The 18,709-nt window shown below is 43.7% G+C and overlaps 1 protein-coding gene across 1 annotated transcript in view; it reads left to right on the forward strand.

Moving 5' to 3' along the window:
• The window catches only part of LOC311495990 (neural-cadherin-like), a gene marked incomplete at its 5' end in the record, with an annotated part of 94,679 nt that overhangs the window by 31,599 nt on the left and 44,371 nt on the right, over positions 1-18,709 (forward strand). Inside the window, 9 exons of the mRNA XM_084555699.1 lie at positions 705-930; positions 1,636-1,840; positions 3,010-3,121; positions 5,716-5,965; positions 10,396-10,538; positions 11,993-12,165; positions 14,799-14,967; positions 15,595-15,765; positions 18,057-18,229. Of these exons, the coding sequence (XP_084411825.1) occupies positions 705-930; positions 1,636-1,840; positions 3,010-3,121; positions 5,716-5,965; positions 10,396-10,538; positions 11,993-12,165; positions 14,799-14,967; positions 15,595-15,765; positions 18,057-18,229 (1,622 nt within the window). The remainder of the gene's footprint in view (positions 1-704; positions 931-1,635; positions 1,841-3,009; positions 3,122-5,715; positions 5,966-10,395; positions 10,539-11,992; positions 12,166-14,798; positions 14,968-15,594; positions 15,766-18,056; positions 18,230-18,709) is intronic.

Below are 18,709 nucleotides of genomic sequence, written 5' to 3' on the forward strand. Positions count from 1 at the left end.
CTATATTTTCTTCTGTATGTATCTAATGTACTATATATAATATGTAAATATGTAAAATTAATATATGTATGTTTGTTGACCCCTATTTTCTATCATTCTTTGCTAGCTCCAACGTGCTGCTAATTCTTGCTTCAAGCCATATATTTAATTCTCATAGTTTCTCAAACCTTTCCATAAATATCTGCACTGCTTATCTGATGAATAGGGAATTTTTCATCCTTGATATCAATACATTCCCTAAAGCTGCTGTGTTATTTTGAATTCCCCCTGCAGGGGTTCAATAAAGGTGCATCTCAAGCATCTGCAGCTAGTTTAGATTCACTGGTGACTCTATTATACAGCCTGAAAATATTATAATCTATTGACTGTTTTGTCATTGTGGAGTCTTTACTAACACAAGAGCAAAGTGAACAATGACTGAACTCACGGCAAAACCATAGCTTTATGAGTTCATTCATTTCACATTATTTTACTGGCTTCTTATATAAATGCACTGCAGAGAAAGACTGAATTTAAATGTGCATTTCTACCTGAATCTCTTAAATACTCTGGATTTTAGCCTTAATTCACCAGAACCAGCTAGATAGAGTTGCTTTTTTCAAATTGGCATATGGGTAAAATTTTCTGAGTTAGTATTCAAGTCAGCAGCACTGGATCGGTTTGGGTCCAGTTATGAAAAATAATGTCATTGTATTTCCCTGCAGGCGGTGACGGCTGCTTTGCTGTAGACAAGAAGACAGGGCAGGTGCTGACCACAGGGCTGGTGCTTCAGAGGGAGAGAGAATACTTGTTAAGCGTGGTGGCCCTTGACGGCATGGGAAGCCGCAGTGCCCCCGCCATGCTCTCTGTGGTGGCAGGAGCCAGAGCGCCGCAGTTCACCAATGCGAGCTACGCCATCTCCATACCAGAGAATACGCCTGAGGGACAGCCGTGAGTACTGCATATGTAAACATCTACCAGCACACATAAGCAATGATGATATTTTTTTTTGGCAGGTACTTTATTGTTGCCTCTAGTCTAATTCTGGAGAGTAGAATATAATGAAGTGTGATATTAAAATGCATCCGGATTGCAGTATACCTCATTTCTGTAAACTGACAAATGTTAAAATGAGTGCAGGCATGGGAGCATACTGATTAACTGACTGAATCACACAAGGACAGTTTTACACACGCCGCTTGATAAATGATAAATGACTCAAATTCTGACGTCAAGTGTGTCTTCTACAATAGTCCCACAACAACTAACACAGACGTGCACAAAAGTCCTCACTAGGTGTCGGATTTCAAACGTTGGACTTGTTTCAATGAATATTCATTTGCTTACACCAGTGCACTCGAGCGTGAATAGACATATCATCATCACATGCTATTAGGGGATGCAAACTCCCTTAACCGTAAAAACAAACACAGATATCTGCATAATAGTGTTGCATTATTACACAGAACTGACAAGTACCAATTGACCGTGTTTATAGCACGCAGTCAATGGGCCATACAGTAATTGATTTCATTATAGCGCAGTGCTGATGTAGGAAAAGAGGATTTCGATTCTAATTCAACATGGGTGCAGCTGAAATCAAATAATAAAGACAGTTTTTCCATTTCTTCTAATCGCTTTCTCTTTGTTCCCCAGCTTCCTGGTGGTGTTTGCCATTTCCTTCCAGAAGCAGCCAGTCAGCTACAGCCTGTTGATCAATCCCAGCAGCCTTTTCACCATTCGGCAGGAGACGGGGGAGATCAGTCTGACCAGGACGCTGGATTATGAGAGCGACCAGCGTCGCTACCTCCTGATGGTGCGAGCCAGCGAGGAGCCCGGCAGCCTCAGCACTGCCACCGAGGTCAGTTTAGGTAGAGAGCGATGCAGAGAGCCAACATGAGTCATATAAGAGTTCACACAATCTGGTCAACCGAGTCCAAAGCTGAGTTCCAGCTGTGATGTTTTATTATTGCGTCCGTCACGCAGGCCTTTGCTATTGCTGTGGAGAATTAAACTGAAATAAAAAAAAAAAAATCTCGCCGATATGCTGTGTCATACTCTCCCGCTGGACTTTCACAAAGCTCAAGAGGATGAGAGGCAGACACGGTTTCATCTAAGCATTAGGTGGCTCAAATCGTCTGGCAAGCCTCCGCAGACAGCAATGAACTTAGTGGTGACCTATTGACATCACACGCTTGAGGGTAACCACAAAGAAGGAGCAGCAGAGTTTGTAGCCGGGATGTTTGTCTGCAGGGATAGCATGGCTGAACGGTTTAGAAATCTTAACAAGTGGACCGGTGGCCCAAGGGATTTTTTCTTATTTTATTTTTTGCGGTTTGTTTCACTCTTTTGTTTCTGTGTCTCAGTAAGTGCTTTTTTTGTCGGCGGTGTGATCCGGAGATGAACTGCGTAAAATATATAGTGCGCGCTCTGAGGCACGAGAACGCTACAATCAGAAACATTCATTCACAAGTGAATATTTTGAGATGAACTATTCATGATTTCAGTCCAGTTTAAATTATTAATTCGAAGATTTTGTTACCCAATTATCGCGTCAGCTGCTCACTTTGTACCACGGATTTAGCGAGCAAAACCGCCTTCTGCTCGGCTGCATGTTGCGGGGAAGGAGATGGAGACTGGGAAAACCTATCCCAGCTATTTCAGGACTATTACTCAGCTGTCACTTCACACTTCGCACACAGTGGTGACAGGGAGCTTGTAGGGTGGAGGGAGGCTAAGGGCCTTTGTCGAAAACACACACAGTTAGGCATGCTCAGAACATTTCTATTTTTGACGCGGGAATGTCATGAATTGGAAGATGAAGGATGTGTTCAACTGGCAACTTGAGGAAATATAAATGAATTTAGATAAGATTTGGGGGCCGGCCTTCCGTACGGAGAATTTCACATTGTTGTCTTCTGGATTTGAGAGTTCATAAAGAGACTTTAAGTTTTTTTTTCTTTCATTTTGTGCCTTTCCTCTCCTCTCCGCTCCCCTCTTTTCTCCTCCCACCATGCTGGCTCTAATCAGGTTCAGGTGTTGATAACGGATGAGAATGATTGTGTCCCAGAGTTCCTCCAGTCCATCTACAGTGTGGATGGAGTCCCCGAGACTGTAACCACGGCAACATCCCTGCTGCAGGGTGAGACTCTTCTGACCCCATATTTCACTTCCATCTGTTTCTTCCTTCTTCAAATGGAGAGAGAAAGAATCCAAAAACTCACTTTTTTTTCCCCACAGCAGATGTATTTTGGAAGAAAACCTAAGCTCCGTGTCTGATGTCAGGTTTCATTATTTCACCTCATACGCCCGTAATGTTTCCAATTTTTTATTTTTTTTTGCATCGCAGCCTCGGTTATACCGAACAGAACTCGCCTCTGATTTATTATGTTTTGTATGAATAATGGCATGCCAGTTCGTCTACGGGCCGTGTTCAGACCTGGTATTAACGTCCAATCACAAGTGACCAGCTCTAAGTACGCGGGTTCACGCGCTGCATTAAAATGCGTCTCCACATGCGTCCTGAGAGAGTCCGATCTCAGTTTTTCCACTCTGTATGCAAATAACATGTAGACTACATAATTTAGGGTGCAGCCAAATGTTGCACGCTGCACCCAGGACCCCTGTCTGTAATGGATCGCTACCTAAAACTGTTTCAATGGTGTCAACAGTGCGGTTTGTGGCACCGTGATACAAATTCATCCTTAATGAATCGTGGATAGGTTCACTCCAGGACCTTACGCTGGTCACTTGCGATCTGATCACTCCGGATGCTTGTTAATACAATATCTGAACATGACCTATCGCTGCATGACATATGTGATACTGTCACAACAGCTTAACTTGTTAAAATACACACTGGTTAAAAACAATGTAGGTGGAAAGTGTAAAAAGTGACTGAATTGTTTCTTAATTAGATATACCTTTATACTTTTACTCTGTTGTACAATGTGTGAGCCCTATATTCCTAAAAAAAAAAAGGTGTTTTCACTCTGCTTCATGAAAAAAATTTACACTTCTATAGCCTCAGACTGAAAATTACTTGAACCCACATTTTTGAATTCACAAAAGTCTCTGATATTTAACTCGTGAATTAGAATGAGCACACCCGAGAGTTTGAAAATCGCTCATAAAACACAAAAGGTACCTCGTTATATCCATTTTACAATTCGCTATTTAGCCCTTGTCAAACGCTCTCCTGCCTGTGGGACTTCTCGGGCTACAAAAGGTGATCCCCAGCTGGGCAATTGTTTGTAGTGCATTCTGACCGAGAAAAACCAAACAAATTTAATCTGAAAACGTTAGAATACACAACCTGGAGCGGTGGAAATTGTTGAGACTGCAGAGCCGGCGGCAGGAGAAAATGGCAACCAATACAAACCGATGTGTCGAGACAAAATAAAACAACAGGTAGGGGGAGGAAAACTCAGCAGCGGATGAATCAAAAGTAGAGAGAGAGAGCGGAGACGGAGAATCTTCTAAAGGAGCTGAAAAGTATCAAAGTTAAATCTTCATGCAGCAAAAACACTACTTGGAGCGGCATACAGATGCATGTAGTCTTTGTAGTTCAATAACATCGCCCTAGATTAGATTGAGAGGGCAAAAATGTGAAATAGAGTTAATTTGTTAACCTGGTGCACTGCCCAGCTAGCTAATGAAATGTCGGAGTTTTGAGGCACTGAGGCAGAGAAAACCCTGTTCCACCTTCAGTCTGTATCTACGGGGAAAAGACACAGATGAATACTTTACAATGAGGCTATCACCACAACTTTACCTGCTGAGGTTGATGTTAAAGATGATAAAGCTGTGTAAAATAAAAAATAAAAAAGTGGTTGACAGTGAAGAAACTTCTGTTCTTTTAGCGTTTTGCAGAGTCGTTCGCCATATGCACGCTAAATTCAAAGAGCGTATAGTAAATTACCCCGTCTCGAACCGCAAGATGTTGAGACGGAAGGAGAACGGGGCCCCGACGTGCACAGCTGCTGCTGATGTCTGACACACAGAAAATAAACACATCAAGAGAAATTCAACCGTTATGAGCTAGAGGGGACATGTGCGAAACTCTGAGTTTGAGTAAAATTCGCTCAATGTTTGGGACCGCGGCACACATAGGAGCAAATTTATTTTCTGTGTGATTGTACGTAGCTTTTCTGAACACTGATACATACACTGATCAGCCACAACATTATGACTGGAGAAGTGAATAACACTGACCGTCTTGTGACAATACAATGTTCTGCTGGGAAACGTTTGGACCTGGAATTAATGTGGATGTTACCTAGACCAGACCGGGCACCCACACCCCATAGAAGTGACACTCCCTCAACCCATAGGACCCAAAGGCCCCCCCACTAACAACATTCTGTTGCCAGACACCACAGGACACACTCAGAAAGCCCATGTCCATTCTCTAATGAGTCACAACTGTTTTGGAGGCATAAGGGAGACCTACACAATGTTCGGAAGATGGTCATAATGTTTTGCCTGATCAGTTTATACTGTTCATTTTGTTCCGTCATTTTTTGCATACGAAGGTAATCATTCTGGAGGAGTACAGTTTGTGTTCTAGTAATTGTGCTTGTCAGAGCATATGATTTATTACATGTTTAGCAAGGCCACAAAGAGATAATGATCTACACAGATGTCAACGTATTCATCAGCCGATGCCATCTCATCAGCCCTTTTCGATTAACTGCTAATTGATGGGGCCTTGTGTGTTGTCTTCCCTCCCGCCAGTGTTGGCCACGGACTGTGACTCGGGGTTAAACGCTGAGCTCACCTATTACACTCTGAGCTCAGACTTCAGCATTTCACCCCACGGGACTGTTTTCCCCGCGAGCCGGCTCGACTACGAGAGGCCCAACCATCTGTATGAATTCGTGGTGATGGCCGTGGACGGCGGGGAAGAGCCTCACTCGGGCACAGCCACCGTCCGTGTGAGGATGTCGAACGTCAACGACGAAGTCCCTGAATTCTCCCAGCCCGTGTGAGTAGCTTCATCCCTTATGCTTACACAGCACCTGCCTGGCTACACTTTTCCTATCATGGTTTATTTGATGTTTTTCTGCTTTCTGCTTTTTCATCCCGCAACAATCTCTCCGCATTGTTATGACACACCATGATTACATGTGAGAATGAAAACAGCAAGGCCGAGACACAAGAGCACAATAAGAAAATCAATGAGTTATTAAAAAAGATATTCAGCGTATGTGTGTGGGAGAATGTCGCTTGCACGGCGAGCGTTAATCATGGCCAGAGTTCAATTAATGACTTTAAACAATGTTCCTGTTGCTGCCACCACTTTATCACTTATCCAATAGCTGATCACACTTCATTATATCACAGCTTCGCTCTTTGACCAGACAAGGTGGTTGCATCACAGATATACGGGTTGTTACATCACACATCACAGACCTGCCTTCCTTCAGGCTATTCATCGCAATAATATTTGAAGCAGGGAGTCCTGTCTTGAATAGTGGCCAACTAGCATCAACGCTGCTTTCTGTAGTAAAACCACCTCCAGTAAGAAGAATTCAGGATATTTTATTTGCTGTGTTAATCGCCATCTGGCATTAGAGCAATCTGTTACTCACTTCTCTCACATTAATCACACGCAAACTGGGACATGGTTTCTTTCATAGAATGTTCCGGAGCGTTGCTTAAAATGCTTCTTGCAGTCGCACAGCACTCTCCGGGATTTATTTTTGGCCTCCTCCAAAGGTATGCGGTAAAGTGACATATGGATGCAATCCAGTGTGTCCCCGACTGCATTTTTGGCAAAGCCGTACGAGTGGGTGGGCAGCGACTGTCACAGTGGCTCCGCTGCATTTATTCCCCCAAACGAGTGAGCTCCTTGTCCTGTCAGTCATGTTTCAATGACCTTCAAAGAAGATTGCTGCAGACCTCTGTTACCGGCTCTTGTTGCATTGTCAGGTGTCAGTCTCGGTGGGTGGCTAGACATCGAGCCAAACAAACAGGCGGGCGGAAAAGGTGGAGATCGAGGGAGACAAACACAAAACTGAGGAGAAAAACACACTGGAACATGGTTGCAGGGCAAGCAAGTCGAGAATACCAAAACATGCAGGCCGAGCAGACGGGAGACAGCCAGTCAGATATGCAGATAAACAGAGAAGCCTGTCGGCAGTCAGACGAATACTCTTGCCAGACCAGCCAGACAGTAAGAAATGCAGGCAGTTTGCTGGGCACGGTGTGTTGTGTGCTTCATCACACGGAGACATAGAAGAATGATGAAAGGGAACGTTTTTTTCCAAAGATAGACACATGTAGAGTAATGCATACTCGTACATGATATTTTTGAAATCATTCTTTTTATTTCATAACTGAGAAACTTGGCCGTGTTTCTCCCTCAAAAAAGCCAAAGGCCCTGTGGTCAGAATCTGGGTGGCAAAGTGTCCTTTTTGACGACAGCCTGGTTTTAATTTGAATAGCAGAATGACAGATCGAGTAATGGTTTTTAACACAGACTCCCTAGGGCCCCTTATTAAGCTTGAAAATACTTAACACTACAAAATGCATTATAATCAAGTTGGCTTTTCCCACTGTTGGATAAATTAAAGGATTATCTGATCTTAAAGAGGAAGTACTGTTTTTTACAACCTGGACCTTATTTCTGGCATAAAATACGATCGTTTACTCACCCATATAACTTTTGTGTAATTTGCAGTCAGTCGGGAGATATTAAGATCTGCGTATATCCATATAGTGGGAGTGAATGGGGCACCGAAAGGCTGCCTCTAAATAACGCATTATCTGCCACGAAACTCGTTCATTACACCAATATTTTGTTATTGTACACTAGTGTTATTCCCCGTTGAGTCCGGAGTTACCTGTTATCATCATCCGGGGTCTGTAGATTGACCTACAGACCCCGGATGATGTCTTCTGACCTGGATGATGTCATCTCCGGCCATCGTGCACCTGCGGCGGTCGGCTTGTTTACCTGTAATTTGCTACTGCTAGTTTTTGCAGTGCGTGCGACACTCAGACTAGTGCTACGGGGAATAACGTACGATAACAAAGTATTGGTGAAATGAACAAGTTTCGAACAAGGCTGCGTTTCGGTGCCCCAGTCACTCCCACTATATGGATACACGCAGATCTAAATATCTCTCGACTGGCTGCAAATGACACAAAAGTAATATGAGTGAGTAAACGATCGTATTTTATGCCAGAAATAAGGTCCAGGTTGTAAAAAACACTAGTTCCCCTTTAAGAAAACAAAACCTATAGCAAAGTCTTACTAAAAACTTGTTAAGTTAAATCAAATTTTAAACTTTTTTGCTACTGATCCATACGTCCTTGGATTGCTGGACATATTCCAGCAACAAATGCAATAAATAAGATTACTAAAACCTTTCAGCACCCTACAAAAAAAATTCCATGATCCAAATTGATCACTTTAAGGCCACTTGATGCATTGCATTCGCCTGCAACTGTGTCCTCTTCTTCACCCGGTTCCTCTGCGTTGACTTCTGCTTGAAGTAACATTGACGTTATTGATGCTGGCCTGTTCTCGTTCTGACAGTGTTAGAGAGCATCGGCTGCACGTTGTCCGCTCTGCGAATGTTGAAACAGTCTCGCACTAGCCGTCACCTCCAGTATTCGGCCATCCGAGGAAACTGTTTTGGCTTTTTCTTTTGATGCTTGAAGGGATCCCTAAATGTCACAAAGGAAAAATCTGTGTTTTTGCCTGTTTAGCTAGCAAGCTAAGGTTGCTAGGAAGTTGAAAGGCAAAGAATATTTGTGAAGTCAAATTGCTTCATATGAGAGTCTTCATACCGGTTGCTGTCCAGCTAACTTATCAGCTCATTTCAACACAGCAGCAATAGTTGTTTTTGCAGAAATCCATCATTGCAAAGCGTACCATCGCTACTTCATGCTGTTGTTGTCGTTCGTCTTCTGTCGTCTCTTCATGCGTCCGTCATTTTTGCCTAAATTTCTTGAGCTGTGGACGGTCAGTAATTCTAAATACATTTGCTGAATACAGGTGGCAGCTGTAAATTTGGTTTGTGGCCCTTCAGTTAAGACTAAAAAGCAGAATAAAGACCACATCATTTAGATAACTCGAGTGGCGTACTTGGACATTTAGCCGGTGTAGTACGGCACCTTTGGCATACTCGAAAGTGAAAAATTTGTCACATATAACTTAATACTTTTGGACACAATCAGTGTTCCAGTCGTAGACACAGCCAAAACCCCTTGACCTCTTTGATGTATATTAAATATACATCAAAAAGGAAATCCCAAATGCCGAGGCCAAGCTCTGCCATGTGAGAGGACAGGTTAATTTTCCTTGGCATGTTCTCTCAGATCACATCAGAATGACTCGTAGAGAGGCTGAAAGTGATTGAAGTGAGGGACGGACAGCCAGAGAGCCCGTGGAAATGCAAATCACCAGACATGAAGGCCAGCAGACAGACAGGCGGGCAGGCGGGCGGGCAGGCGTACTCGGTCTGAGGCGCAACTTCACAGTTCAGTGAGATGTAGGGAGATGCTTCAGGAAGAAAAGCAGGCGGAGTGTATATGTCTCATCCCACGGTGCTGCGGAGAGGTGGCCTCTGAGCCGGGTGACAGATTACAGGTCACTCATGTTGCCACGGAGATTGCCGCGGCAGGCGGAGATGAATCACCCATCAGCGTTCTTCTGTAAACCATCAATCACCTCTGACTTCCCACCGCAGACACCGACGATCCGCTCCAGACACACATACTTACACGCACATATTAGAAGAGGATACAGCACCAAGTCTCACGGGGGATAAGTTCTGCTGACGAATCAACTCAAACTCTGTGAGAACGCCGCCCCCTCTTAAATCCTGCTTGCTCTGTTCTCCTCTCTCTTCTCTCTCACTCCCACATATCACTTCACCTGTCATTTCTGTGGCTGCCTCCTCCTCTTTTTTTTGTCACCTGCTCCTTGCTCACCTTTTATCCATCTCTCTTCATCTCCGCGTCCTTCTAGTCGCCGGGTTCATCTCCACCCCATTGTGCTTTGTACCACAGCGGTATATCAGTCTCCTGTGTCTCACTGGGCATCTCGCTGCCCAGCTCCACAGAGCAAGCAAATCACTGTTGACATTTTAAAAGCCACTGGATCAAATGGCCCACAGTGGGCTGGGTATGTGGAAGCACCATTTGTCCAATGACTTCAACATCCCAGTAGACATTATCATCTGTCTCTGGTCCGGCCAGCTAAGAGGACAGGTTAAATCATAGTGACAAGCAAAAGCCACAGCCATAAGTCTAATCAGCTTGCTGATGCTGTGTAAATGATTCATGTCTCCTGTCTGTGTGTGTGTTTCTATCATTGACTTCTGGCGTCCTTCCATATATGTGAGTGTGTGTGTGTGCGTTCTCACTTTCTCGCACTTGTTAAACTCGAGTCCCTCTTCGCAGATATCGAACGTTTGTTTCCGAGGACGCAGGCCCCAACACGCTCGTCGCCACAGTTCTGGCCAAAGATCCAGATGGTGATGGTATAATCTACTCTATAACAGCAGGCAACGAGGAAGAAAACTTCGTCATTGACAGCCAGAAAGGTGATGTTTCTTAATTTTGCTCGCTCTAATTGACAAGCTTTCTGTCAGATGCCCTGCTACAGTGGTGTGTATTGGACATTTGCAGTGTGGATGTGCGAAAAATATTACGTTTATATTAAAAGTTGCAATTCCTATGCAAGTGTTTGGGGTCATAAATATTTAATTATCATTTAGGAAATCCCCACACTTTTGTTTGCAGGAGCACACGAGGAATTTCCACTTGTTTCTCGGCTTTCTACCATTTGTGACTGCACAGTTTATCTTTTTTTTTTTTTATTTACCCTTTGATCCGAAACCAGTGGCAATCGCTGTGACATTTGTCACCCAACCCTTTCAATTCAATTTCACAACAACTGCTCTATCATAGCTCACAATCTTCGGGCTTCGCTCCGTCAGCTCCCCTTCCTTTTGTGTCTTTTTTTATATTCCTTTCCGCCCTTTCCGCGTATCCTCGGAGCAAGAGAACGCTAAGGCTAATGTTCTTTGGGTGCGGGGAGAAATCATGACACGGCTTCCAACTTCGGGCATATATAAGGAGAGTGCTGGCTCATTGAAAAGCCGGTAGCGGCGGTCGGATTTGTAAACAAGGTTGACATTTAAAGCGAGAGAATTACTGTGTACATCCCACAGTTCACTTATTTTAATGTAGTGGTGCAGCAGTGTCATTGTTACACGTTGTCGTTAGGGCTTTGGGCCCCTCTCTGCTCTGTGGGCAGCAAGTAATTTGGTAGAGAGGAAAGTCAGGCACTCACATCTGTGTGTATCAGCATGCTGTGCTGTCTTTAATCAAGAACATTGAAAGAGATGACTAGAAACACAACAAGAGAATAAGAAGGAAAAAAAAAAACTCTCCATGCTTTCACTTCAATGGGTTCCCGATCACATCACAGGCTGCCTGCTTGTCTTGCAACCTCTGATGTTTCGTGTATCTCTTGACGAGAAAGATGTTGACTCAGATGCTCCATCCTTTTATCCCACCTTTTATCTTGACTGTTACATAAAAGCAGACAAAGGGGGCGAGAGGAACAGCTAATAGGCTTCTGCTGAGCCTGGTTAACTTCTAACCAGAGTCACTTCACTTCTTCATATTTCTGTCCTAGTGCTCGAGCTGGATGGGCATCTTTAGAGGGAAGCATGCAATTATTAGATTAGAAATGTGACAAAATCACCACTGTGAAATTGGTTTTTGGATTTAGTCTGCAAATCAGATTCTTACCTTTCTGCGGACTTGTGAGGTGAATTTCCGCCGCTTGCTATCTCACTCCCGATTTCTAGAACAACAGCATGCAGTGTGCATTTTCTGGCGTGTTTTTCACCAATAGCACGTCCCTCACTATGCAAGGCCGCGGTGGCAATAACATCCTGCTTAATGACTAATGGAATAGCTGTACGTCCTCCGTAAGAGTGGACCATATTTTATAATGTGTAATTTAATGGCTTTGTGCTCTTTGTAGGGTTGATCCGTCTCCGCTCCACTCCCCTGCCCAAGCTTCAAGGCTTGGAGTATGTCCTGAATGTAACGGCCACAGATGACAATGCATCAGGCGGGCCGCACCCACTTTCCTCCACGGCCCGGGTCATCGTTGGTGTTGACGACGTCAACAACAACAAACCTGTATTTGAAGAGGTGAGAATCTTTTTTTAAAGAGGAATTACTGTTTTTTTTACAACCTAAACCTCATTTCTGGCACAAAATACGATCGTTTACTCACCCATATAACTTTGGTGTCATTTGGAGTGGTTCGGACGATATTCAGCTCCAGTGGGGCGCCGTGTATATCCATATAGTGGGAGTGATTGGGGCACCGAAACGCAGCCTCTAAATAACGCTTTTTCTGCCGCGAAACTCGTTCATTTCACCAATATTTTGTTATGATACGCTAGTGCTATTCCCCGTTGAGTACGGAGTTATCTGATATCGTCATCCCCGGTCTGTAGATTGACCTACTAACCTCTGACCTGGATAATGTCATCTCCGAGCGCCACGCGCAACTGTGACGGCCGGCTTGTTTACCTGTAATTTGCTACTGCTGTTTTTTTGCTGAATATTTTTCCGATTCTGAGGTTGTGGATGACGACTTTGTTTATGATGGACGTCCTTACCGTTTTGGGCCAGAGTATACCGATGAGGAGCTGGCCAAAGAACAACAAACCGCTGTACGTCCGCAAATAGATAGTAACTGGTGGTAATCTTGTGGACTATGTTCGTCAATGACAACAGAGGAGGGGAGGAATGCCTCTGTTGTCACGGGAAATACGTAGCACTAGCGTATCATAACAAAATATTGGCGAAATGAACGAGTTTTGCAGCAGATAATGCGTTATTTAGAGGCTGCGTCTCGGTGCCCCAGTCACTCCCACTATATGGATATATGCGGCGCTCCACTGGATCTAAATATCATCCGAACGACTCCAAATGACACTAAAGTTATATGGGTGAGTGAACAATCGTATTTTATGCCAGAAATGAGGTCCAGGTTGTAAAAATCGGTAATTCCCCTTTAAAGTGTCTTGCTTGCTCATTCAACAGGCAAGAACTCCACAAAGCTGCTGGCTGATTATTGGAGCTTTGGACAGAGCTAGGCTAACTATTTCCGCAGTAATTATTTGAGCTTACTGCAGTCATTTTGCATAATCATTAGCATTAGTTTCCATTCATTTGCGTAAAAACAGCTGGACGAAACTAACAGGAACGTCATATTTCCATCACTATTTCCATATCGTTTTTTCCACCGTTTGAGGCTTAGACCGGCACTCTTTTAATTACCTCATCCTGCTGCATCGCTTTCTTGTTGCAATGTTTTAATGAAGAGGAGAATAATAAGTGCCACTGTTCATCTTCAGGTGCTTAACATCTAATATGGCCACAGAGTATAGTCAAAGACCCATTTAATGTGGTTAAAAAAACAAGCATTTAAATAAGTGCTGCAAAAAACAATTAAATCGCAATTGTTCGTCTGAGGCTTAATTATCAACTCAAATTTTGTGATTGTTACAGCCGTTTAGAAAGGCACACGGTTGGTATTGATCTTTTTGACTAAATATCAGCCATAAAGTTCATAAATGTATTTTCCAAAATGTCAGCCTCTTCTTTTCAAGCACATTTTCTTTTGTTGTCTTTGCTGCTGCTGCCAACCGGAACCTTTCTTAATAGCTGTCAGTCAGTTGTTTTGTCGCAAATCATCGTCTGTGCTCGCCGACGGTGCATGTTCTCCCCATCCGAGACAGTCGCATCCTCTCCATCCCTCCTTCCTCCCTCTCCTCAACCCACTCGCCGGCTCTCTTATATTCTGCCTTGGCGTTCTTCATTTCCCCAGCCTCCGTGTCTCGGTACGCTCTGTTTTCCCATGAGTTGCGATTAGCCTGCACACCCACTCTATCTTAAGGCGCTCAATAGGGATTTTGGTTAATTTATGAAGAAAAAAAAAGGAAAAATAAAGTGCAATATCATCACAATATACCTGTTTAATTAACTTCCTCCTTAATTAGGAGTGACTTGAACTTCGGCAGCAGACACGCTGAGCTGGAGCTCCTGAGGTCGGCGCAGGAACTCCTGGCGATTCAATATGTTTAAATATCAAGTCATGCCTCAGAACCACCTGGACTGGCATGACCTTATGTTTTATATTATGTGATTTTTATGAAGAGCCTCCTACGGGGCATGCAGTCGGTACCATCACATCCCATGAACGCTCACGTTATTCTACTTTCTATCTCTTGCTCGCATCCTTTGATCCCTTCTCCCCTCCCTCTGCTTTCCCTCTTGCTCCTCCTCTCCTGTTGTTTTTCTTCTTTCTTTTTCTTTTTTTTTTGTTTCTCATGGTCATTCTGGTGAAAGAGTAGCTCGCATTTATATCTGATTACAAGAAAGAAAGGCTCCAAAGAGCTGCTCTTTATCTGGGGCATGTGTTCATCGGGGGAATGGATTGAATCCGTTGCTAAAACAAAGCTGTTCGTTCCTGGCTCTTCAAAAAGAATCCGTTCAAGTGTTTTCATTTCTGTAGATGTAGGCTACTGTATCTACAACTGTATTGTGTTTCATGCACAATAATTCCCTGTTCAGTGAGTGCAATGACCTTCTACTTAATGAGTTTATTTTCTTTGATTCCTCTGTTCTCATCAGACTAACATATTCCCTTATATGAGAATTCTCTCTTGTATTTGTTTGTCTCTCATTCCTTTTTCCTCCCCTCCCTCCCCCCTCCGTCCCTCTCTCTCTCTCTCTCTCTCTCTCTCTCTCTCCCTCTCTCTCTATCTCAGTGCCAGCAATATCGTGAGCAGGCTTCAGTGCTGGAGAACCAGCCGACGGGGACTTTTGTGTTGCAAGTGCATGCTGTGGATGCAGATGAGGGAGCAAATGGAAAAGTCAAATATGGCTTAATGCACAGAGACAGCGCCATGCCTGCCTTCAGAATCCATCCAGACACAGGTAGAGCCCGTCACGGATTGTCTGGGGGTAAAATGGATCTCAATTAGACATGGAGCACAGAGTGTCCTGTGGAAAGACAATGCTGTATTTTTAATGGTAATAACATCTCTAGTGGTCATCTGAGTTGAAATGTGAACTGAGAGGAGATGCTGCTGCACACTGACTTGAGAAGACATACATTATTAAAATTGCTCTATTCTCAGGAATAGGAATCAAATGCCCAAACCCGAGTATTGATCAACATTTCATTTAATCTTTGAAAAGCTCAATGTGTATATAAATTGATTGTACATAACGAAGGGAGAGGGAAACAGAGAAGCTGTTCTGAAGTCCTAACACGTGGAGTCAGCATGCTATCCTGTCAGTCATTTTTTTTTAATCAAGCTCGCCTTCCATCTTCCCCATCTAAAGATTTAATAACAAAGTCTCAACACTTGAAAGGAATGCTCAACTTAGTCAGAATACATTTATAATTGTTTACTTGTTTTCTTGACGGATGGCTTCAGATTGGGTGGTGTATTGGAGAATTGCTGGGCGAATGCATGGATGAATATATATTTTTGTATTCGAGTGTGTATGTTTGCCGTGGGCTCTGTGAACGGGCTGACTATTGTTCTGTATTTACAGGGGTGATCGTGACAGCCAGGCGGTTCGACAGGGAGCGGCAGAGAGAGTACTCGATTACAGTAACGGCCACTGATTGGGCGGAGGAGCCGCTCATCGGGATCTGTCAGCTCACCGTCCAAATACTTGACCAGAATGATAACAGCCCCAAGTTTGAGAATCTCCGCTATGAATGTAAGTGTTGGAGAGATATTATACATGCTGGTATGTAAACAGTAACCATCCATGCCAAATCACAGTTATTCCAATGATGGCTAAAGTGACCCGTTCAGTGAGTAAATGAGCAGTGGCCTAACCAGACAATTGGTTTTTCCTGTTCAGCTCAAGCAGCAACACCAACGACAACCACTAGATGGCTGCCAATTCTCAGTTAAAGGGGAACTACTGTTTTTTTACAACCTGGGGCTCATTCCTGGCATAAAATACGATCGTTTACTCTACTACTACTAATACTGCTGTGGTTCATCCGCAACCTCAGAATTGGAAAAATATTCAGCCATGTGGCAAAAAACTAGCAGTAGCAAATAACAGGTAAACAAGCCGCGTGCTGCGCTCAGAGGTGACATCATCCAGGTCAGAGGTTAGTAGGTCAATCTACAGACCCCGGATGATGATAACAGGTAACTCCGGACTCAATGGGGAATAGCACTAGCGTATTATAACAAATTATTGGTGAAATGAACGAGTTTCGCGGCACCTGCTTTGGTGGTCCATTATATGGATATACGCAGATCTAAATATCTCCTGAACGACTACAAATTACACAAAAGTTATATGGGTGAGTAAACGATCGTATTTTATGCCAGAAATAAGGTCCAGGTTGTAAAAAACAGTAGTTCCACTTTAAGCACTGTTTATAGTTCCGCGTCAATTTGACACCGCAACTACGCCATAAGCCCAGCCCCTGCACAGATCCTAACGACGTAGCCTGACGTGCACCTCCTGAGAAATGTAACTCTGCGTCACAACGATGCAGTGCTGTGCGCTTTAGTATTTCCGGCTGCTTCTCCATCTCCGCACTTTTCAAATTGATTGTTTTGGATCAATAAAGATGGAACACATCGAGGAAAGGTTAACTGAGGACATGTGGAGATACAAACGTCTGGACGACTCGTTTTTTGGCGAAAGTGAAGCAGGAAGTAGAAACAAAAATTAATCCGACCGGCGAAAAAGACACAGCGCCGACTAGCGTTTGGGTGGCGTTTTTACAGAGCGAGTCAGACTGACGAGCGCACAAGTCTAAATGGCTCACAATGGCGTAGGCTACGTGCATAGGTTAGATCCCGCAGAGGGATAAACCGCCCTTTAGGAGCCAGTATACCTTTCCGATAGTTGGTCTAAAACCGTCCAGTGGGAACCGATTATGCTCTGGCAAAGATCTGCCGGTCCAGTTTAGTTGTTTGGGCCGGCTTTAAAGTGGTGATGGGCGAATGGGTAACAGCAACATAGTCATACATGTCATCGGAGTGCTGCAGAGTTGAATTGGTTTGCAACAAAATGGCTCAGATTGGTTGGAGAACTATCTTAATTGCATGCAGAGGCAATTTTTTTCTTTATCGGTTAAAATGCGCCCCATAATAAAATCCAGATGGCATGCTACCAGACTCATATTCTGATAAGAATTGAGCGTATGCCAAGCTGTTTACCCTTTCAACATCTTTGGATTAAAGAAAATGCTTTTAATATTATTTATATCCAGGTATAATAATTTGATTCAGTGCGTAATTAGTATTTAAATTAAATTTTACGTGCCGCAAATCTGGAATAAAGGGCAGTGGCATTGGATTAAAATACTTACAATTCAGCCCTCGCACTTTTAAATCACATCCCTCACTTATTTTTGACATTTTGCTCATCTCTCTTTGTCAAATCAGTGAAATGACCAGTTACTCTCTCACTGAAGTCAGACACGTTGCTGATTAGTTCTCTCTCGGTGGAAACGCAAGGCCGGTTCGTTCAAACGTTCCTGAACTTACAGGAATGTCCCGATCGCTAACAGGTTGACGAAACCACGTTAGTCTGTAATTTAACATGAGAGTCTATAAGAATAATTTAAGCGATTTGCAGCTATATTGAAATCCGAGGAGACAGGCCAGCAGCGCTCTACGGACCACTGCTTGGTGCTGACAGGACTGTGTCCATAGACATGAGGTAACAGACAGTTTGCCTAACCCTCTTGTTAAATGGTTTAGAAAAATGTCCCTGCCTTTCTCCTTTGGCATCCTCCGTACCCCAACAGACAAACTTATCTAAATGATATATAAATACAGTCGCTGATGCATGAGCAAAAACAGACCCAGTGAAAAATACAAACAGGGCTTGATAAACTTTATCTCTCCGCGTAAAAAACAAACAAACAAAATCCATAACATCGCTCATGATTGATCAGCCATTGCCCTCCGCTAATATATTTCTAGTCCTGACTAGCAAGCTGAACGCACATGCATTATTTCCATCCTCTCTAGACTTTCTGAGAGAAGACACGTTGGTCGGCACCAGTTTCCTGCGCGTGGCAGCTCACGATGACGACTTCGGCACTAATGCAGCCATCACTTACTCCATGTCTCTGGAGCAGCCGGAGTACCTGCGGGTCAACCCTGTCACCGGGTGGGTGTACGTTAACCAGCCAATATCACAGGTTAGTCATCTGTTATTAGCAGCGCCTTGTCAGCCCGAGCGCACATTCACTCACAAACACACACGCGCACACAAAGGTTAGGGTAGCCTGTGGGTTTGTGTCAACAAAGTTAATGAATGAGCCACTGCAAAGCGCCTCCGTCTGCCTCTACCAGTCTGGGGAATGTCTGCTCCCAGAGGGGCTGCATGTGCCACAGAGAGAGAAGATGGAAGGAGACAAGTTCATAGCGAAACAAATTATTTAACATGTATTTTGACAGCTTGGGATTTCTGTGAGTGTATTTCACGACTTCTGTATATTGCTTTGTTACAAAAGACAGATCGCGCATAAAACAAACAAGAAAAATATATATATCTATATACACCGATCAGCCACAACATTAAAACCACTGATAGGAGAAGTAAATAACACTGACCATCTTGTGACAATTCAATGTTCTGCTGGGAAACTTTTGGACCTGGCGTTAATATGGATGTTACT

Source organism: Chelon labrosus (genome assembly GCF_963514085.1).
Source record: "Chelon labrosus genome assembly, chromosome: 11".
In the NCBI taxonomy this organism is placed as follows: domain Eukaryota; kingdom Metazoa; phylum Chordata; class Actinopteri; order Mugiliformes; family Mugilidae; genus Chelon; species Chelon labrosus.